General features: G+C 44.2%; 1 protein-coding gene across 15 annotated transcripts in view; it reads right to left on the bottom strand.

Annotated features, from left to right (window-relative positions):
• DAGLA (diacylglycerol lipase alpha) overlaps positions 1-22616 on the bottom strand; it is a 78095-nt gene that overhangs the window by 18124 nt on the left and 37355 nt on the right. For all 15 annotated transcript variants that reach the window (XR_011097496.1, XR_011097495.1, XR_011097497.1 and 12 more), the window contains 12 exons: positions 21306-21444; positions 20549-20760; positions 18049-18150; positions 17303-17441; positions 13859-13946; positions 9334-9468; positions 8577-8654; positions 7216-7340; positions 5937-6093; positions 5557-5640; positions 5354-5431; positions 1236-1316 (listed from right to left, as the gene is read on the bottom strand). Coding sequence is in view for 12 of the 15 variants with exons in the window: in XM_068685471.1 (XP_068541572.1) it covers positions 1236-1316; positions 5354-5431; positions 5557-5640; positions 5937-6093; positions 7216-7340; positions 8577-8654; positions 9334-9468; positions 13859-13946; positions 17303-17441; positions 18049-18150; positions 20549-20760; positions 21306-21400 (1374 nt within the window). In the remaining 3 variants the exon portion in view is untranslated. The remainder of the gene's footprint in view (positions 1-1235; positions 1317-5353; positions 5432-5556; positions 5641-5936; positions 6094-7215; positions 7341-8576; positions 8655-9333; positions 9469-13858; positions 13947-17302; positions 17442-18048; positions 18151-20548; positions 20761-21305; positions 21445-22616) is intronic.

Here is a 22616-nt window from a genome sequence, read left to right as displayed (position 1 = left end):
GAAGCCTTTATACATTTCACTTGTTACAGTATTTTCCTGAACATCTGTTGCTGGCAACTGTCAGAAACAATTTACTGGGGTAGACAAACATTTGGGACCTGGGACAGATGGCATTTATGTTCCACCCATACCACTTCTTCATATATTCTTCAAAGTTAACTTCAGACTACTTCATTTCCTAACCTAAGCCAGTAGTTCCGTCTCATTAATCAAGTTCTCTCTCTACCTTTGTGGGTCAGGTCCAGCTAATTACGCTCTATTACATCCATTAGAAATTGGACCCACCATGCATAAAGCCAGCTTCAAACAGAACCAGATGTGTTCCTTGTTATCACACACAGAAGGCAACCAAAATATAGAGCTTCAAATGCCACCATATCCTTACCAGTCAGATCGCAACCGAGCTCTATAGGAGAGCAGGAAAAAATCCTCACGAGCAACAGCTCACTTAAAACCAGTGAGTTTTCTGGGTATAGAGGAATAAAGCATGATAAAAGAAGTCAGATGTCTATGTATCTCTTCTTTCACCTACTGAACATCACAAGACAGACGCTTCTGCACTGACTTCGTGCAACACCAGTTCCAGGGAAGCATCAAGCCTTTTAACCCTCTTCTCCTTTTCTTTCTCCCTTGAGCTGTGGCTAATTTCCCATGGGCCTGCTCAGGCCAAGACATTATTTGGGCACGAGAAAAGGACAGCTGTCTGGCAGCAGGGAATCAGGCAGTTCAGAAGATCCCTCCCCAGCAGGGAGGGTGACTGTGCCTTTAGTGACACAGAAGCTAAGTAAGCTTGTTCGTAATGTCTCTCTCGGGTTTTCCTATAGCTTTCTATCACAAGAAATGTGCACACACAAACAGTCAGCATGGCATTCCACTGCTGTCTCCAAAGAGAATCTCCATAGAGATGGGATTTTAGTTCCTGTTGATTTGTTTTTAATCTTCCCTGTTACTGCATTGCCAATGAATGGGACTTCCTGCCTTAGCTTTGCCCGAGGAATAAAAAAAAAAATCTGGAGCTCTGCAGTACTGTTGGGTAGAAGGCTTCAAAATAAAAATAAGCTTTGTGGGAATAAGCAACTCATGGCCCATCTGGAAATCCAGAGGGACAGGAATTGGAAGGAAGATTTTAGAAGTCAGTACAACAGATTCAAGGACCTGGAGGTTGAAAATCAGCATTTTAGGGAAATCTCAACTTCTTTACAGCCTGCAGTGATTAAAAAAAAACTAATGCTCACCAAGTCTCGTCCAAAAGCTTGAGAAAGCACCATTTCTTGCTCCAATTTCTTCTTGATGTACTCGGCGGATAGCACCATTCCCTGAGGGCAAACACAAAGACAGAACAGGACATTAATGGCTGCAGATCAGCACTGATGTGAACATCTAGGTGGCACCAAACTGCCCTGAACATTGTACAGTCTCTAGAGTGTCACACAACACGTGCCAAGGCTGAGGAAGAATACTGACTCCACTCCACATTTAGGAAGACTCCGTTAGACACATCTTGACTCGCTGATTACCAGAGCCACAGATTGTTTAGGAGTAATGACAGTTCTTAAGCTATGACAACCCTCACGGATCCTATTCCTAGGCTTGTGGTGTAAAGTCTGGAAAAAAACACACACCATACCCTAACTTAAACACGAGGCTGTGTATCTGGTAGTTCAGCTCATATTGAGACCTGCAGTAGAGCAGGAGAATCAAACTTTGATTTTTCTGCATGTCAGTATCTTAACAACAGAACTGTAATCTTCCATGGAAATCTGCAAATCAGAGCATGAGCTAGCCTAACAAGTTCACAGGGCAACAGCACAAACACCAAGACATAACTGGAGGGAAAAAGTGGCAGCTCTGTGTGTGGAGGAAAGAGTTACTGATGACTGCAGGCAGCAGCAGCTATTAAGTGGATTCAGCTGTCAAAGGACATTAACTGCAAATTTTTAAAGGTTTTTATTTCCTAGAAGCTAAGAACTGCTGGAGGATGGGAAAAAAACTGATAGTCTGGTTCTAAACATCTACATAACAGAGATGCAGCTAAACACTGATATAAACAAATGGCTAGAATTTGGTCTGTTGCATAAATTCTTGGTTATGCCTTTATTGCAGTTTATATTCAGTGGTGAGCAAGCCTGAACTGCAAAGGCTAAAAACAGCGATGTAGTCCAGGGTGAACGCAGGTAAACAGAAATTGGCTACTTCTAATTCATTGATTACATATCTCAAGTAATTCACACTGCCTAGGCTGGCCAAAAACCAAGGAGGATCATCTCCTCTGCTATTTTCCATTACACTCCTACCTGAAAACTGTACAAAACAGTACAAAATGAATATTATTGAGCACTGTTTAATCTCAAAGACACAAAAGAATTCACAGACCCCTCAAAAAGCAAAGAAATGTGGCATTGTCAAAGTCCTCGATATCAAACATACCATCAAACCCATCTGCCTATTGAAGAAAAAGAAGACAGGTGATTTTGCTGAGCCCAGAAATGGGACATCTGTAATGCTACTGTCATTATCAAAAAAAGCAGATGCCATGATATTTCATGCCTGTGTTCAGATCTCTCAGCAGCTAGCCAGCTTCAGCTGCATTCAGAAGAGTCTCCATTTCCAACTCTAATGAGAAGTGAATGGCAGGCTACTTATATAAATTTCTAACATGAATTTAGGATCCTATTTTTGAAAAGCATGACCTAAATCTGCGGTGATATCACTAATGAGTGGTTAGTCAGCCTTGTATCTTTTTTTTTTTTTTTTTTATAATTACAGCATATTTTAACATAGACAGCGATTTTAACATTATGGAATTAGACTTACCAAAGTTGCATTTAAGCTTTCTGTTAAAGAGGACATTGTTTCACAAGTTTCAATGGAATAAAACTACCTGGACTTAATTTTAAATGTGTAAATAATCAAACAGCCTGGAGATCTAGGAAAAGTAGGAAACATTCTGTATTCCTTCACCAATTGACACCACAAAACTTCTATGCAATATTTGAATTGTGTGTGTGAAAACCCACAAAAGAGGGCATTTATGTGGTAGAAAAGAGCTTGAAAGTTATTGCTATTACTGATTGTTCTATCAAACCGGTGAGGACTGCTATCACGGCTGAGCTTTCAGGGTTTCGTTTTTAGCAGCTACTTGCTGTCATCCTGGCTGGCTCAACAGCATGAGACAAATCTCCTTAACGTCATCAATTCAGCAGCTTTGATCTATACAGGTTCAACAGAACTAACCATGGATTCATGCCCCTCACTTATGATTATTTTTAAATGATCTTTGTTATAAAATTCAATGGATTTTATCTCAAATGGCAAAGTTAGATCTTTTTGTTGTTAATTTCCTCTTTAAGTTGCAATAATTCCCTACTTATATTCTTTTTTTGGCACACCAACCCATAAACCTTAGTTACAGCTATGTTCTTTCTGACCCAAAATAGCTCAGAGACCTAACAAATGTTAACTGTGGCATTCACAGCAACCCAAACAATCAAACACTTTCAGCTGTGGTACCAGTGGAGTGATAAGAAGGCTCATGTAAACATCAAGAGTTTTAATTTGTAAGATGTCTGATCGACACTGCGTGAAGCAGCTTGACAGGCTGGCTCCCAGCCGGCTGGGTGTGCAGGACAGAATCAGCAAGAAAAGTAACAGAAGCCAAATAACTTACAGGAAGCTCCCAAATGGTCCAATACTTTTCTTCAAATTAAATGTGTTAGCAAGATACGTCACCTACTTTTATATTAAAGTTGACTTCTGGACATTAAAAATGCATCAAGACAGGCATTTTTAAATTCTGTTATCTCCATTAGTTTCCCTCAGGAATCAACAGTACATTATTGTCTGCAGATTAATATTGATAATAATTTGAGATAAAGCTGCATTTCTGTATGAGTAACAACAGAAAAAGAAATTTTACAAATGCCAAATAAAAAATCAATATACAACACAGGAAATGATCTGATGTTTCATATAAGTTATGGGCAGATGAATATTGTTGTACAAAAGAGATCAAAAGGAAAAACTAACTTCTGCAGGTATTACTAGTTTTTCTGCACATTTAAAACAGAACGAATTTCCCTTACTTTCCTTCCGTTTCCTTTTTTTTTTTTTGAAACTGATGAACTGCTTATCACAATGATTATGTGAAGCCCTTTTGAACTAAATGAATGAGTATAAAACCAAGTAACATTATCTTCAACAGCAGACATAACACTTCAGAAACGTTAAATGAGTAGTAAAGGCTCGGATATCTAAATATCAATTATGTGACAAAATGCTTCCTCACGTATCTCTGTTTCTATATGGTGTCCTGTGTAATCACTATATTGATTCATTTTCTCATTTCGGGGGAAAAAAAAAAAAAAAAAAGAAGCACTCATTGTCCAAAGAGGAGCTACAAAATATTGCTTCCAAGAACACACTTTCTGGGAGCGTGTCAGAAATTCCTTCAAGACCACAGAGTCCCAACAGCACTTTCTTGGGTATCTGGCTTCTTTATCAGACCTGTATCTAAGCATCTGAGCATGCAGTTATCAGCTACTAATGCTCCACTTCCTAAAGCAAAACATCAAAGCACAGAAGAGGTGATCTGGAAGGACACTGGGCATGAAGCAGGAGCTCACAGCTCACGGCTGCCAAAGAGCTGAGCTCAGTGTCCTGCCCTGAAGAGACCCTGACCAGATATCAGCGGCATCTTGTCTCCCTGAACAGCAGCATTTCCTAGCAGCCACTACATTCCTTCCAACACACACAACCTCCAGTTTGTATTTTTCCTTCCCAGTCTGGCACAGCATCTTGAGAGGCTGCCAAATTCCTGATAATCTTAAAACTCGGCACGTGTGTCATTACTTTGTTGGACTGGGGCAAAGGTGAGTTCTGTACCAAATTGATTTAGTCAGCCCACTCCCGATCATTAATACAGACACACAGCGTCAGTCTAATTACACAGTAGCAAGTCCTGCCAATATCATTTTACGAGGTTCAATGACTATCCCATTGCAACAGAATTTTAAACATATTGTTGGGGTTTGATTGCAAATTTTGAAAAGGTCATTGGAAGAAAAAGTAATTTCAATGACACCAATAATTTTGTTCTAGGTCTCCACGGATTCCTTTTGCAGCTTGGTTTTTACTAATTGCATGTTGCTTTTTTTATGTTTTATTATTATTACAGATTGATTTTAACTGTTACAATTTAATGATTTATTTATTTTACATCTCATAGCCATTTCACTGCAGTTACATAACACCCTTAACACCTCAAGCAGTTTAATACTTTCTTTTTTTTTCTCTTTAATTTTTTTTTTAAACTCAAAATATCAAAATAAGAAGAATTTTGTGTTCAAGTTTTTACCTTGTGTCCCAGCCACGTCCCATGGTGACCCTCCACTGGAAGGCGCTCTGCGTCCCCAGTTAGGTCAGTCAAGGCATCCTGAAGAAAAGAAGTCACTGTGTTTCAGATAAGTCAAACAGCAAGGGCAAGTCAAGAAGGTCTCAGACTATCCTGAAAGTTTGCTAGGGCAGCCAGGGGTAGATGAGGTCTCACAGTGCACTTACTTTTGGAGACAGCGTTCCTCGGATGCTAATGACCACCTTCTTCTTATCATGGTCCACAGCCACATAGAAAGGAGTTTCATAAACCTGGAAAAGATCCACTGCTGTAGCACTCAGGTGAAACATTCCTGTTTACATATTCTCCTGCTCAGGAAAAAAGAGCAGCTTGACAGACCATCCCTTACAGGTAAGCACTCCTCTGAACGATCTGATTTGGGCAGTAAACAAATATTTCTGTCCAAGGGGTAGAATTTCTTGGCAGAGAGACAGGAAAAAGTTCAAGTTCCCTTCTTTTGTACCACTACATCTGGAAGCATGTGAGCCCCATTAGGATGGACCGTAGGAGCACGCCCCAGATATGAAGGGGGCTGCAGACTCCTTACCGCATCATGGCAAGAAGTATAAACGATGTCCACCGAGGTCATGTTCTCATCCAAGAAGTGGCGCCGGATGGCAATGGCATTGCAGCCACAGCAATTATCCTCCTCAATGGTAACACTGGGTGCATAGCGGGGACGTGAGGGACAGAGACAGCAACATCTGCAGAAGAAAAAAAAGAGAGCTTTGAGGAAAGAGGAACGTGGAAGAGACTGGATTTTAGAGTGGAATGCCTAGAGATGAGGGAAAGGAAGGGGGACCCTGCAAGACACACTGGCCTCGTCTTGACAGCAATGGTTTCCTTCAGTTGTTGAAGCTCTTGCACAAAACAGCACACAACTCATGTTTCGGCATCAAAAAGGGACACTGGGCTCAAATGCAGTTTACTTTCTGAGCACCAGAGAGAGCTACAGTGCAACCAGTCTCCAAGGAATCACTGCATGGTAGGGCTCGGATCTCTCCTCGGGGAATACTGTGCTTAATGGCACAATTCCTCTATTGCTTCAACACACAAGCAGATAGCATTTATTAGATGTGTATCTATTTACAATAAACAACAAACAGGTCTAGACTCATCCCAGAGCCACAACAGAAGCAGATTCTTTATTCCTTTCCCTGAAAGATGCTTCACAGCTAAAAGTGAAAAGAAATTGCTTGCATAAGTGCAAAAAGCTCAACCCCAAAGAGAATCTGATGACAGCATTACAGCAGCTAAAAGCAAACATTTAAAACTATGCAATCCTGAACTGTACTACAGCACTGCTACTGTGAGGTGAGAACTGTATAGCATGGCAGAAAAAAAACAGAGAGAGCACAGCACAAACTCTGGCCAAGTCTTATTGATGCTTTAATAAAGACCCAAATGTCAACTCCCTGCATATCTGGGCTTGCTGATAAATCTGATTTCTGCACTCTACAACAGCTATTTTGACTCAGTGTGAAAGCAGTCTTGTGCCAGATGAGTTCTCTCAACTGGCTGTCCAAACTGCACAGGACTGGCGTGATCCTTAGTGCACCAGAGAAGATAGAGCATATGACAGTCTGGTTTATTTAACAAGGTAAGAAGATAAGCAACTGTAAGAAAGATATGAGAATGAAGGAAAAGAGGTAGAGACAGCATATGAAGTGAAAAAGGAATAAAAGGAGAAGAGCAAAGAAGAAGGAAGTAACTGAAGAATGAGGGAGAGAGCAAACTGATGAAAGAAATGAGTTTTAAATCAGGAAAAAAACAGAAGGGAAGAGGAAAGAAGAGAAGGCAGAGCGATAGACAAGACGGCCACTCACGAGCAGGATCTGGCCAGGCGACAGAGTCCACATGTGGGCTTCCTCATCAGGTAAATGGGCCAGCCATAGGCCGCCAGGGCAAACAGCATGTAGTAACACACCTCTTTGTATCGCTGCATCTCTTGCTGAAAGAGACAAGAGACTCACTAAAGGCCTTATTCTCTTAACACGTTGATTTGTTCCTGTTTCCCTTTTTCCATCTTAGTTAGACTACACCCTTCTTTCTGAAGATCAGCGTTCACTCTTACCACCACTAGAACAGCAAACACTGTCAGCATTTCCAGGTGGCTGCAGGAGAGTGCGCTGGTTATGCTCTAGCAAGATCCTCTCCCTCCCCTCCCAGTATAGCTATGCCATTGTTGTGATCCGAGGGGGCCTGCTAGCTGCTTAACAAAGGCAGAAGTTAGTTCTATAGGCATTCTCCTCTATGTATCAAACACCCTGCTGCAAAGGAAGGTCATTCTCTGTGGGTTTTACCCCACCCAACCCTCTCTGAACGTAGGAGAAACTAATTTAAGTCTCAAAAAGATGAGCTCTCTAAATACACTGCTCCACATGGGCACAGGCCGTAAGGAAGATGCCCAGAGAGGACCATAAAGACAGGGTGAGGCCACGTGCCCCAGTGCTGTCTTCTATAAGCCATGCTGATATTGCTCCCCGAGCACCCTATGCAGAAGGAGACAGGCTGAACACAAGCAGGATGTTAGCATTAAATGCAGCAGAGTACAGCATAGCCACAAGCAGGTTAATCACAGAATTGCTTGATCAGAGATACTGGGATTGGGTCAGTCTTGCACCTCTTGCAGCAGTATCATCTAATCAAGGAGTGTGAATATAGCCCAGATGAAGGGCTGCAACAGGAGCATGCCAGGAGAAAAGCCAAGCTCCATTTACATAAAGCAGACTGCAGCCATTTCCATCCTGAGAACTGCTGACAGAACCAGCCCCAGGAAGGAAGGCCATCTCGCTCCAGGAAGCTCCCTTCCCTCATCATGACGGAGCCCTGCCTGCTGGGCTTCACGAGCTCTGCTGCTGGTGCCACCATATGGAGCTCTGCACAACATTCCTGGCTGCAGCACTGAACTCGTACATCTGGCTTCGGAGACGCCTCACATTGTCTTTCCCTATCTGAGTGGAAATACTACCACTTCCCGCCACGTGGAGGACAGAGGCAGATAAGGCTTTAAAAGTGATCTGAACACAAAGCTTCAGGAGAACAAGCATTTTTATTCTATTGTACCAATCTTAATTTCTGTGGTAATTCCAGAGGGGCAGAAGAAAAGAGAAACCATTGAAAAAAAAAAAAAAAGAAAACAGGCTACACAGGAGGTATGGTGAGTTTGCAAGATCCAGTGACTTACCGCATTTTTCAGGTCCAGATACTTTGTGTTCCTGGTCACTGGCATCCCAGACAGAAAAGCTAAAATGTCATTGTTTGCCTGTAAGTCACAAACAGACAAAAATTCTTCTCTGTGACACCAAGACAAAAATCTACACGAGAAAGAACTATGTATGTAACATGGGACAAGATAGTTAGCAAGCATCTTGACCAGTCTCCTGAATGGGTTCTGATTTCTGCCTGATTTGATCACTGCTGTCTGAACATCACCTCTGAGGAAAGAAAAAAAAAAAACACACAACTTCTCTATTGAGTTAGCAATCTGGAAATCTCAATGCCAGTAACAGCTTGAGAATTCAGGAATTTTTCCCTGATGTTCCTGCTGCAGTTCTGTCCAAATGCTGAAGTCTTCTCTACATCACTGTATAGGAGGAGTAATCCTCCTATTCACTTTAAAGTAACTGCCTCCTGCTTCAAGGCACTCGCCCATCTGGGGTCTAGAGCTAAATCTGTATGTATCACCTGCCTAGAAAAGACAGCAGGTTTCAAGCCCAACTTAGTGTCATTTGGGCCCTTTTGGGAGTCTTGGAAAAAGCTGCTAAAGAATAGAATTTTTGTTTTATAGCTCAGTGACTGGCAACAGCCCCTCACACAACAGAAACAAGGTGGGCAGAGACATGCAGTTCTCACACAGCAAGTCACAAGAGCAACAGGTTAAGTCAGAGGCCAGGTGAAATGCCCACCACCTCCGTGCACAGCAGCACGCCCCCTCTACCCACCTCATCCAGCACAGCATTGCGCTTTGCCCGTTGCCGTTGCCGCAGAAGAACCAGGCCTGCAATGATGTCAGATGGGACGATGTCAAGGTCTCGGAAAAACTCAGCAAAAAGGTAGGCGATTTCAGAGTAGGCGTCCTGCAAAATCCACGGAGAGACAGGTTTAGGAGGAGTTTGGGTGTGGGGAGCCTCAAAACAGGACACAGAATGAAAACCAATGCGGCAGCAATGGCCTCATTTCTGTAGCTCTCTCCAAAACATCCATGGGATTCCTTCAGGGAACACCATATCTGACCTAATCGTTATTAATGCCCTTCGTATTTTACATAGTTGCACGCATAGGTCTCAGCTGAGACTGAATTTGCACTGTGCTGGTTGCCTCCGTGTGGATAAACAGACCACCTCAACAACAAAACAGGCAAGGCAAACACAAGGGGAGGGAAGGGAAACACTTTCATCTCTGCATTGTAAATAAGGCACAGGAAGTAAGCCAAGAACCAAACAAATCCCAATCCAATGTCATCTCAGAGTCCTACTTTATCCCCAAAAGCAATTTCAGTAGAACAAAGGCGATTCAGGAAAAGTGCACCAATTTTGTCCTATTTAACAGTCTCTTCAATTCCGTAACTCTGTCCTGGAATCATTTTCCCCATACTTAAGCTAGACTTCAACATCCCTGGTGCCCCACAGAGAAAGTGAGGGATTTCTGAATCAAGCCACTGAACTGTCTCTGTAGCTTACATTGTTTGTTATCACACTCTTTGTTATACGATTTCAAAGAGTTAAATCACGACAAGCAGGTGTTACATACTACAGCTTGTGGGACTGAAAGAGCTGAGCAAGTTACCAAGCTTTTCCAAGTTTATCTTGGACCACACCCAAGCAAAAGGGCCTGAAGAGAAAAACCTGTAAAAAGAGATCTGAGTCATTAAATGCAGAGTTCCAGCAGAGAAAGTGACCACCCCCCAAAAAAAACGAAGACACCACAGAAGGGAGGGAAGTGGAAGTGATCTACAAAAGTCACCCAAAGGCTCTGAAGCAGAGTGACACAGATTTTGATGAGGGATGTTATTTTCCCTTTGGCTCTGTACCATGAAAGAACACAGGGCCTTGAGTGAGAATGGTTTGGGAGGTTGGAGATGGGCTGGACTGCAAGGAGATGCGTCTGGCCATCGCTCAGAACAACAAACTTAAAGGCAGAAGTGACCCAAGGGATAAACAAACAAAAAGTGGGACTTAGCAAGTGCTGTGGGACACAGATAGTCAGTATTTTCACTCATGCCATTGCTAAACCTTTCCTATGAAGATTTAACAGTCTCGTCCTGAACTTCCAAGCCCGTATTTTCATAGCAGCCTTTACTCAGAGTTCAGGCCACGTGACTGCAGTCTGGTCTGTAGAAAGCCTGGGCTGTTCACTTGAAGAAAGGCTGGTCTTCAGGTCAGAATCTCTCCATCTCTTTGACAGGCAAGAAAGTAAGTCCCTTCTCCCCCTAGCAGGCTGGTAGGCAGTGACCTACATTCATTCATCTCTGACAAACTCCTGGAGTGTGAGATTACTTTCTGTATTTTTTCACATGCCTACAAAAGGAAGTTAAATCATCTTTAGGAATGGGACTTCAGGTGCCAACTGTGCAGGTTTCCACACCAGCTGTGCTTCTGAAGAGCAAACGGAGTTGCATCAACCTCTCCAACATTACAACCACGTAGTCCTCAAAGTACCAACCCCAGAAATCCTACCACCGTTCCTACAAGCATGCAAGAAATGCAAATGGACTCAATATAAAATATAACAAAATAACAACCCCTCCTTTTAACACTCTGACCAAAATAAAAGGTCAGAACAAGAGTCCAACACACGTGTTTTGTTCCAAAGGAGGGGTTTCTGCTGGAGCACTGGATATGACACTGTGGGATTGTCTGCAGTGTTCTGCTACAAACCCTGAAGGCTTTGGGGCTGGCAGAGCCTTAGTGCTGCAGACTTGACTCCAAACCCTTAAAACAGATTCTTGCCCTGATGCCACGTCCGCTCAGAAGAACTCTATTTTCCAGCTCAGAGGACAATCATCCCCTGCTAGAACATTTTTTCCCATGAAGCCTGGGAGAGGCAGCAAAGGATTCATTTCTGATCCATTACATACGCATTCATTCCACACACTGCCATGCCAGGACAAAGTCAGAGCTTGTTTCTTCAAAGAAAAGAGCCTGGAAATCACACAAGCTGAATGTAAAGTGGGAATTCAATAGCACAAGGAATTTGAAGCTTCTGGTATCTGCTTTTATGCTCAACTAGAAAAAAAAAGTAGAAACCAACAGTCACAGCAGAATGAGAAGTTTGTTTAAAAAAAATCCTGACACGAGGTGAAATATGTTGCATTCCTAGATAAAATACATTTGTTCAGGAATCAGGACATTTGGCTGCCCCTCAGGGCTCCCAAGCCAGGCTGCAGTGCCCGTGCTGCCCTGAGGGCAGGCAGCTCTGGGTACCCAGGCAAGGCACCTGGAGGTGCTGCCAGGCTGGAGGGAAGCTGGTGCACCCAAAAGCAGAGAGGCAGAACGTAACCACTAAGGGAACACCGTTCTTTGAGCTGCCACAACACAAAGCTTGTTTCATTGTGGTTTTCTGGACAGATTTGCCTAAGCAGCTCTAGCGGATCTGTGAAGGTCAGCAGTCCTGGGCCGTTCCTCCTGAGCAGGATGGCAGCTCGGGGCCGGATGTCCCCCAGGGGCCACGAGGTGTTTTGTCCAGTACTGCAGGAGCGCCTGGGAGGACCAACACGCCAGAACACTTGCTGGATTTCTGCAGAAGGGCTGTGACAACTCCTGCAGCCATCCACACTTCGGAAACCGCACCCTGAGGATAACTACGCAGCACTTACCAACAACCCTTTTTAATCTAACTCATACTGGTTGCCATCTGTGATGAACACATGTTCAGGTAGCCTGCACCTGACTCTCCATTATTTTTACACAGCTTTTCATCTTATTGCACCTTTCCCTTTTGAGGTTAAAATCCCAGTCTTATTTCTCTTCCTATACAAGCTCACGTCCCTTCCATTACACTCCTCTTTCTGCTGCATCTTTCAGGAGATCAAACTATATTTAGTGAGAACATCACTGATGTGACCGGTCCCTTGATGGCTTTCCTGTCATTTTCTATGCCCTTCCACTGAAGTTAAATGTTTTTTTCTGGGTGTTTTTTTTTTTTTTTTGGTCACTGCTGTGCAGTGATGTCTTTGTTGAGGTGCCCTTGATAACTCCTAGCTCTTTTCCTGAGAGGTTGTAACTAATTCAGAGCCTATCAGCGTATGTGAGTGATTTGTTTCTTCAAATGCGTACGTATCACCTCATCTTTTTCTATTATGACTTTCGTTTATCATTGATAATTCCCTTGTTCTGCTTGGTCCTTCAGGAGTTCTCAGATACTCTCAATTCTTACCAACCTAAATAGAAGAGTCACCAGCAAAATTCTTTACCTTATTATTCACACCTCCACCAGGTCATTGGGAGTCCTGTTGAATACCACCTTAACATATAAAAACCTGCTCCTACTGCTTTCAGTCGGAATGAATGCGCTGCTAACTTTTATGGAAGCAAAAATCAACCCCTTACCCTCCTGTGTTCCCTCTTCCCAAACCCCCTCCTCACCCCCCAGGCTGTTTTCTGTGAGAGAAAGTACCAACTGTAGCACATAAAAAATTCAAAGTGTCAATCTTCATTTGAATTCATGGATTAGACAGTAGGTTTGGACCACTTGGTATCTACAAATACTCCTTTACCAATTCTGACAGGTTTACATTTTCCCCACTTTCAAAGAGGTCTCTTTTTGAAGCGTAAAAGACAAACTCAAACAGTAAGAGAAACTGCCTAAGCAAAAGGAAACTGAATCTGACCAAAGTGCTGTCAAGCGCTGAACCTAAATTGATGAAAGATGTATTTTTCCACCAGTATCTTCACTTAAAATCACCCCAGTTTGCCACAACAGCAAGGTAAAGAACAACTTCAGGAGAAGAGCTTAAAACTGACAAACAACATTGCTTTTCTGTGCTATTACCTCTCCTAGAGAGCATCCTGTAATACTCAAAAGCAGAAGGTTAAGACTGGCTGTTTTGAAAAAGACAACTGCCCTCCCCAGCAATGTTGAAAGGTGAAAATCTGCACTTAAAGGGAAACACCAGCTTCTGTTTTTGCACGGAATACCCAGGTTCCCTCCTGCAGAAATGCAAGTGTTGATTCAACCCACTCAGGCTAAAAGGAAGGAAAAGGAACTAGCATACAGCAAAACTTCAAGCCTTTTCATTCTGGGAGGCTCAGCTTGCTGCTTCTTAACGGACATTTTCGATCCTTGCATACGCTGTTCCCAAGGCTTACTGGACTCATTGTGGCTCCAGATCTCAAAGAACATTTACAGGGTAGTGAGATACGTCCAGGTTTGACAGCAGGATTCCCACACTGCTATGCTCTGCTGAGTCCCACATACCGTCAGCCACACACGGAGCTTGCTCTCCGACAGGAGATACTTGGTACCTACCGACTGAGAGTCTTTTGTCCGCGTGCAGCAAAGAAAAACTTTGAGTCGGCGTGTCCAGCTGCTGGCCTGCCCTTCTTCCAGGCGGTGTCTGCATTAAAGAAATAAAAAGTAGGTCAGCACATGGGGGCAGGCAGAAGAACATGACAAAACAACAGAATGATCAAATAAACCATGCAGCCACAGGTAAAATGCATCCTAAGCCATACTCTTACATTTATGTTGCTCTAGCAGAGAAAAGGAGACCTCACACAGTTTAAAGACTGAGCTCATTTCATAGGAAAGCAAACTTAGCAATGTTCTAGCCAGGACCAAGCCTCTGTTTTTATATAGATGGCATCCTTCCTGAGCAAGATGGGTGTTCTATATCATCTGCTGAAGGCAGCATGTCCAAGCACCTGGTGGTGCACAGAAGAGGTGCTCCACCTCTTTGGAACTAGATGATCTTTAAGGTCACTTCCAAGCTGAGCCACTCTGTGATTCTCTGAATGGAAGGAGTATCTACTGGAAACTTGGTAGCTGCATCAGAAACTTGGTAGCTCTGACATACCACCACTCAGTGCTAACACTTTACCTTGGGCTGGGAGGGTTTCAAAAGACACTGAGTACTTAAAGAAAGAGCTGTGCAAATCTTTCCAATAAATTGCTTATTTGGAAATACATATTTATGCTAAGGAATGCAGTAATATAGAACTGAAAAAAGCCTGTTCTTTTTTCAAGTACAGTGCATAACTTTAATCTGAAAAGGGAAAAGCAAGCTAAACGTTCTCTTTCAATTTAGGAAAGGTTAAAAGAGCCTGAATACAGAAGGTTTCACTCAACCCACATTTGGTTTATATGACATTTCAATTTCAGTTCAAAATTAGCTAATCGGACAACCCTATTTAAAATAAACTACAGCTGAGTTCATTCCACTGTCGTGAGCTTGCCCTACTTACAACACTTTGCAGGGTGACAGTCCCTTATGTTTAACTAGCATTCCTGCAGAACAAACCTGAGATCAAGTCAGACTTGGCACTGTTGAAGCAGGTGACTTTTTTTTTTTTTTTTGCCAGACAGCCATGCCACCTGCATGTGAGAAAGTCCACAGCTCTTCTCATGCAGGACCTTTTTAATGTGAACACTAACTTAACATGGGGCAGACCCACGTTAATCAGTCAGGACCAAATCAAGACCACCACCATTTTTCTGCCAAATGACCACGTCAGGAAGATCCCAAGCACAAAGAGTGGGTTGCACCTGGCAGGAAAAGATGCTGGTAAACAAGTACCTGCCTGCAACAGGAGGAGGAGATTCTGCACGGCTATCCATCAGCTCATGCCTGAACATTTTAAAACTACCCATAACCTCCACGGAAGATTCCAAAGAGTGGAACAGGAATACGTGGGTCTTAAGACAGAGCTGGCAATGCCAGTTTGCTCTACAAAACTCCAGAGAACTCAGGCAGCAATGCAAAGAACTTCACAACTCCACCGCGGGGGCTGAAAAGCCAGTGTGCTCTGAGCTATTTTCACTCCAACTTTTCCCAAATTCTTTCTTCCTAACAGTGAACTTCCACACGTTTGTTATGAGCCCCAGAGCAAATTTCTCAGAAAAGTCTCAGCACAATTAATTGCGTCATTTGTTTTGTTTTGATTTATTTTGTTAGCTCTGCAAGATTGTAAAAGCCCCCACGCATCAAGATGCCACTAGTAAAGGAAAACCACTGTGTAGCAGAGTCCAGTAAGTTACAGAGTACCACAAAAAGGAAGACAAAGTCACATGTCTCCTAATTGTGACAAACAAACTAAGTACTTTTATGAGTTAAAACAAAGGAAACACGGCTCAGATTAAGGTAATGCAAAGGTCAAATTAGTGCTGTAACGTCAGAAGGCTCTATCAGACCGAGGGACTTCGATAAGAATGGCTGGTCCTCAGCATCTTGCAGAATCACAATCCAGAAACAGGCAGAAAACTTCAAAGCATACTCCTCAGAAGGATTGTTTTAAGTGGAGAATTTCAAAATATACTCTGGAAACAACTGCTTTAGCACCAAACCTGTAGTAATATTTTACGTTTCCCTCTCACATTGCAGCCCAAAGCATTTTGCTTGTTAACATCTGTTAACGCTCCCCTTTCTACAGTAGAAATCTGCAAACAGCAGGCACAAGCTCTCTGAAAATGTTACAGGCCTGGAGGGAAAAACCTGGCCATGGCCCAAGGGACAAATACCTTCACTCAGTTGTCTGGGATCTTAAAATTCCAGAGGGCAGATCATTTTTGGTGTTTTGTTTTGTGCTACCTTAAGTTCTCCAGCAAAAAGAACTTTGTAACCTGTGGCACTCAGTTTTCCCTTGGGGAAAAAACATGGATTAAACCCAACAGCTTTTATTTTTTGTGGGGTACAAGATCCACAGTATCTTCATAGCGTCTTCCAGCTTCTCATCCAGACCTGCATGGGAACGTCTTGATGATAATGCAGCAATTGCACACATTAGGCTTACATGGCACTAACTGAACATCTAAGGACAGCATCAGTAACATACTGGAAAGGTAAGAAAGAGCATCTTATATTCTGCAGTAAAAACCAGGCTCCTTCAAACAAAGCTTGCCTTCAAAAAAAAGCTTGTTGTGTGGCCCTTAGAAGAGTCTAAGGACTTTTTTCCTACAGAAAAATACAGTCTGAAGTATCCCATTTCAAGACACTGAATGAGCACATATCCAAAACACTCCTTGAATATACATTCCCAATGAGAAATACAAAATTTGCAGAGTATTTTTTTTTAAAAAGTCTCATTTTTAACATTCAAAACATAATGCCCTCAGTCCTACAAAGCCACATTCCTTGCTGACAGTTACATATGTCAAGACTGCACAATAAAACAAAAGCCTGTTTGTGTTGTCCCACTACTGGAAAAAGCTTCTGAAAAATGCCTTGCTTGGTGAAAAAAGCTTTCACATCCCCATCTGGGTAGCTCAAAGATGCCATCAATTCTTAATTAAAACATCTAGCTTCCAACACAAAAGAAACAGTTTCCTGGCCAAAACCAAATACAAGAAATCTCAGGCCAAAAGGTCCTATTTTGCAGATAAAAATAAAGGAGGAAATGGCTTTGGAAGGAGATGCCTCTACCTAAGCAAAATCTAAGCATTGCCTTGCTGTTACTAGGCAAAACACAATGTTACAGGACAGACAAACAAGCTGTTATGATCAGCACTGTGGTTCAAGGGGCTAGCAAGTATTTACAAAACCAGTGACTAATGCATAATCCATCCAGATACCTCGTTGCTTTGCCTCCTTTAGATACAGATGCCCACACACAGCACCTGACAGTCTGCGCTGCATTCCTCCAAAATCACCCTCACCAAAGGGAAGCAACGCCTGAAGCTGAACGCTCCCTGAAGCAAGGCAGGGAGAATGCCAAGAAGCAAAGAAAGCAGGGCACCCTTCCAGAAATGCTGCTTTACCGCAGGTTGTATGTCCTCAAGTTGCGCTGTCTCCGCTTCGTGGCACGCAGTTTGACAAAGGTCCGGCCTGTCGGGTCGAAGACGCACAGGACCGTGATGCAGACGCTCAGGATGACAACCCAGTTGCACACAACCATTCCTACAAAGAAAGAAGAGGAGTCAGGTGCTCTGCCCTTAAGTCTTGGCAGCATCATCATTCTTTGCTCTTCTCCACAGACATCACACGTACCTCTCCGTTGCTGCAGGGCAGACAGAGGAATTTAACCCAAATACTTTTGCAGCCAGCTGCAGCACAAGTAAATATCCTCTGCAAAGGCTTCTGACCACAGCTAGGTTTTCCAGCTGTTTTAGGAGATTGCCTGTGCAGAAGGCCATTAAACACTCATTGAGTACCTAGGTGGACTGTAACATTACCATCGGCCCCCAACCAGTCTGCTGAGGGATTGAAAAGAAGTTCTAGAAAAATGGTAAAGCCATTTTGACCAGAAGAGGAACCAGGTCTTTCAGACTCCCCAGCCAGACCCTTCCATGGGAATGTGAATTCTTGCCTCGGTGCAGACAGCACAGACAAATGAATAGAACAACTGTTCTGAGCTCTAATGTCTCAGGGAAACAAGCACCACATTTACAGCTACAATCCACTTCCAACAGTCAATCCCCACATGCATGAATGAATTAGCTCTCCAAGGCAAGAGGATGTCTGCGCATACACAGGACTGCACACAAACCACACTCCAAATACATACCCAAAGTGACACTCTTTGCGGTGATATCATTGCAGGAAGTGTAGTACTGCGTTAGCCAAATGATGCCCACAATAGCATACACAAACTCAATCACCAAGATAGCTGAAACAAAAGGAACACAATGAATAGTAGCAGCATCTCCCTAAGGATTAATGACTGCCTCTCCTCATCTTCTGGAGAGGAATCTCAAAGACAGGTTCGTTAGAGCAGTGGCATAGGCTAAATGACGGCAGGACTGGGCCCCAGTGCTTTGGAAGGAGTTATTCAAGAAAGCTAAACAAAAACGTTAATGCCTCTGTAACAGTAACTACTCCTAAGTGACACAGGGACCACACAGCTCTATGTGCAAGTACTCTGGCTGCAGAGGTGTGAATCAACCTTCCACCCATGACAGTGGAAAGACTCCCAGGTAATAAGAATCACCACCTAGGTGATTCTCAACCACCTCAGAGAGCTGGCCTGATTCAAAGAAATGAAGTAAATAGGGATGTGTACCCAGGATTAATTCTGCTTACGACACTGAGCACATGTTCCCATCACCTCTGTCCTTTGCAGTCCTTACAGCAACAGTTGCCAGGATGCAGTCCTGAAGGAAGCATTTACTGGCTCCTCAGTTCTGCACAATAACCTGGCAGCGAGCGAGAAACAGGGGGTTAACAGTGGTTCAACAAAGAAGTTGGGGAACGCAACCAAGTGCCCATCTTCACTTTCTCAATGCATTACCACCCCAAAGTATAGATGGGGAGCCAGGTACTGAGAGGGTAAGCAGCTTACTTTGATATGCCTAGCATACTGTTGGTGGAGCTGAGACTGAACTCACGTTCCAGCCTGGTGCCTAACCATCCACCCTCCTCATCTACACGTGGGCATGGTATCAGGCGGCAGGTGGTCTGCTAGAGACTCTCACCATCCCAGAAAGACAGGTTCAGAGAGCCAGGTAGCAAACAGCTTGCTAGAGCGATGGGCCAAAAACCAGAGTTGGACCCAGCTCCTTATCAGCGCAACCTACGTTCTGAAGCAGCACTTGGCATTGCCCTCCTTAGCTGACCTCCCCTCTTAGAGCACCAGCTGCAGAGCAGGAGCAGCAGCAGCACAGACAAGGCTGTTGTGGGCTCATATCAGAGCTATATCCTTCAGTTCGTAGGCACTAAATATCACATGCTGAAACAGGACAATCGCACGGACCTTGCCCATGAAAAGGTCACAGCCCTACGTCTATCATCAGAGCTGACAAAACTGTTAAGAGTAAAAAACATCAGCTAAACATACTTAAGATCCGTGTTAGAGTGTAAAAACAGAATCTGAACATGGGTCTAGTTTAACACAGACAGGGAAGAAATCTGGATTATTCTTGGGTAGGAAAATGGCGCTTTGGATTCTCTCTCCTTCCCTTGCCCCATTTAGTCTGTTTTTTAACAGTGTTACTCAAGCTGTCAGGCTCTACGTGCTTCCCTAGGGAGACCGCAGTGTGTCTGGGAAACTGGAGAGAAAGATTTGTTTGCTCTTCATGTTAATGATTTGCACTTAGCACTCAAAGGCGGAAATGTCTCCCAGACAGAGCTTTCAAGCAAGGTTACCCATATTTTAGCAAATTTTGCATGAAAACAATCCAGCAAAAACATGCGATGCAAAAACATGCAATGCTTTGTTGGAATGGACTTGACCCTGCCTCTCCAAAAGATTCTTTTAGAATCGTCACCTAGCAGAAAAAAAAAAATCCAAATCAAGTTTCTGTATCTAGAAGAGAATAGCAGTATTCTATTCTGGAATACCAGAGGAGAGAAGAAAAACTAAAATGGAAACCCTGAATGACAGACTAAAGAACAATCCCTTTTACAGCCTAGTTCTTAGTGAGTGTGCAAAACAGGAAATGTTTTTAGGAACACAAGATAAATATGCACCCTAAGAGAGAATGCAACTAGTGAGCAGGTGGCAAACCTATTTATCTCCAAGTGCCTGGAGGTAGAGTATCAGAGTGCAGGTTGCTGGATGGAGAGATGCATCACATGTGAGTCAAGAGGTCAGGTACGTCTCGAGGTAGGTGGATGCAGATTTAAGTATATATATGACAGGCAAGGACATGCACATGCCTCAGGGTGAGAACAGCCATGCTTTACAAAGGCATATGTCTGTATCATAGGAAAACTTGTGGAAAAAAAGGTGGGAGAGAGGTGTAGATGCATCTCACTGTGGCAGATCTGTGTTGCAAGACAGAAGGGGAGCATATTTTCTTAGAGGAAAAGGATGTACCTGCATCGCAATGAGGATGACAAGTTAAAGGTTTGCTAGAAAGATATTTGGGGCACTGCATGAGAGTCTTACAGCAATGACAGGGTGCAGTATATGTGATGTATTCAGATGCATATCACATACAAGTGGCCATCTGGATGTCTTTCAGAAGCTGTGTGTTTGTCAGGGTGTGGGGAGAGAAGTCTTCTGCGATAGCAGATGGCAGTGTGGAGGCTGAGTCATTAGGAGGCCTCAGGCCGCTGCCTCTTACCCAGTCTGACATAGAGCACATACTGCATGGAGTCCCGGGGCTCTGTGTACAGGATACTGCCTCGCATGCTGAGCCAGATGATTGCCACCTCTGCGATCATACAGCTGAGCAGGATGCCCAGGTAGCCTCTGCCGTGGTCCACCAGGTTAAGCGAGCAGGCCTCGTTGGGGTTGTACACCAGCCCGAAGAGCACCACGGAGAGGATCACAAACCTGCCAGTCACAAACCAGCTCGTTACCACAGGGAGCCAAAGAAAGCCACATGCAACATCCCACACCTGCTGTCCTAAAAGTTACCGAGGATCCTCAGTGTCCCACCTAACTCGGCTGCTGACAATTAGTATTCATTTGTTCTGGAAATCCCCTCCCCACAAGCCATCCATGCTAGCCCCACATCAGAACGATTTGATGATCTATGTCAAGGCACATTATCCCATGGGATCTGCTACTCCAATTGCTTTTCCTCTGCCCCTGTCCAGAAACATTGCCCCAAACTCCAGTGGACAATACTGGGTAGCTCAGGAGGATAAAGGGAGCTCTGGTCAGGCTTCTTCTTTGGAACTGGAACTTAGAAGAGCACTCCTCCAAACAACCAACAGCTGGAAATATGCTGGTGTCCATCAGAAATGCCCCACAGAAGCCTTCCAGACACTTGTATAGGTGCAGGAAGAATTACAGCTGTAAGGAACAGGAGCAGCAAAAAAAAAATAAACAAATCATGGAATAATTCAAGCCATCATCCTGCCTTTCTCACTTACCAGGTGGTATGCAGGAGGAAGAGGAAGACTGCTGGCAAAACGAGGTCATCGCTGCCTACAGACCAGCGACGGCGGAACACGACAATCCCTGGCATGGCTAGTGGGTCTGAGAAAGTTCAGCAGGCACGACACTCACCTCCTAGAAAAGAACAGAATCAAAGACACTGCTGATCCTCTTCACCCCCAACAGCAGAGCCCCGCAGCCCCATGCCAGCAGAAGGACCACACCTGAGAGCCACCCTATTTTTACATCAAAGATGGCAGAGCTTCTTCCTTCCAGCACCAGGGGGCATGGCACGCTTGAGAAGGAACACACAGGAGAAGAAGGTACAATTTGAAGGGTGGGAAGGATTCGGTGACTTAAACACCTGCTTCACCCGACGAAATCACCACTCACCCAGCTCCACTTCACAAGATTACCGGGAATCCTGTTGCAGCTCTGTGTCAGTAAGTAGTCAGGTGCTTTGGACAGGTTATGCAGGGGCCTCAACCCTAAACAAGGTCCTATTACTGTGTTCTTCCACAAGCATACCTGCTGTAGCCTCTTCTCTCGTCCAACAGTGCCCTCCCTCCCTTGGCTCAGCAAGCCAGAGTACCATTAACAGTTAGCAGTAGCATTTGACAAAGCTATTGACTGACTCCCAACAGAAAGCACTCAGCCGAGGGAGCAAACTCCTAGGAGATCTCTCGCTCAACCACAAGTTGCACAGAAGCACCCTGCCAGCTCCACATCTCCTTTGTGTTCAACGTTGGCCCTGGCGGGGACTAGCAATTAAGAAGGTCGAAGATTGAGGGGCTGGCTGTTCCTCCTCGCATTTTGTTTGTGCTCCTATTTCTAAAGCTCCACAAACCCTTTTTAAAAAAAGAAACAGCAGTGATATAAGTCACAAGACTCCACAGGGCTATCCAGACACCTCCTCCCAGCAGAGCTCTCCCACACCACTTCAGTTCTGCTGTGCACGCTCCAGCCTGCTCCAGTCCAATCCTGCGGGGTCAGACCGGTCCCGTCTGTCCCCACAGCACCCCCCCTTCTCCCTCTGGCATTTCTGGTACAACACACTCGGACCCTCAGCAGCAGCCGTGCCTTCTGTACAGTTTTGTCCACCTTCTACTTCAGAGATCTCGCCTCTGCACGGTCTGCCCACAACCACCAGAGATCCAACTGCAGCGATGGTCGCTTCCTCCCTCACTTACTCCAAACCCCACCACGCTCCCGACCTGCACCCTCCTGTGCTACCACAGACCAGGGCACCACACGCATTGGCCTCCCCTCTGTGCATCCTCCCAAGGCATCTCAGTCCCAAATCACAG

The sequence above is a fragment of the Anas acuta genome, chromosome 5 (genome assembly GCF_963932015.1).
Source record: "Anas acuta chromosome 5, bAnaAcu1.1, whole genome shotgun sequence".
Classification (NCBI taxonomy): Eukaryota; Metazoa; Chordata; class Aves; order Anseriformes; family Anatidae; genus Anas; species Anas acuta.
This window is presented reverse-complemented; position numbering and strand designations above follow the sequence as displayed.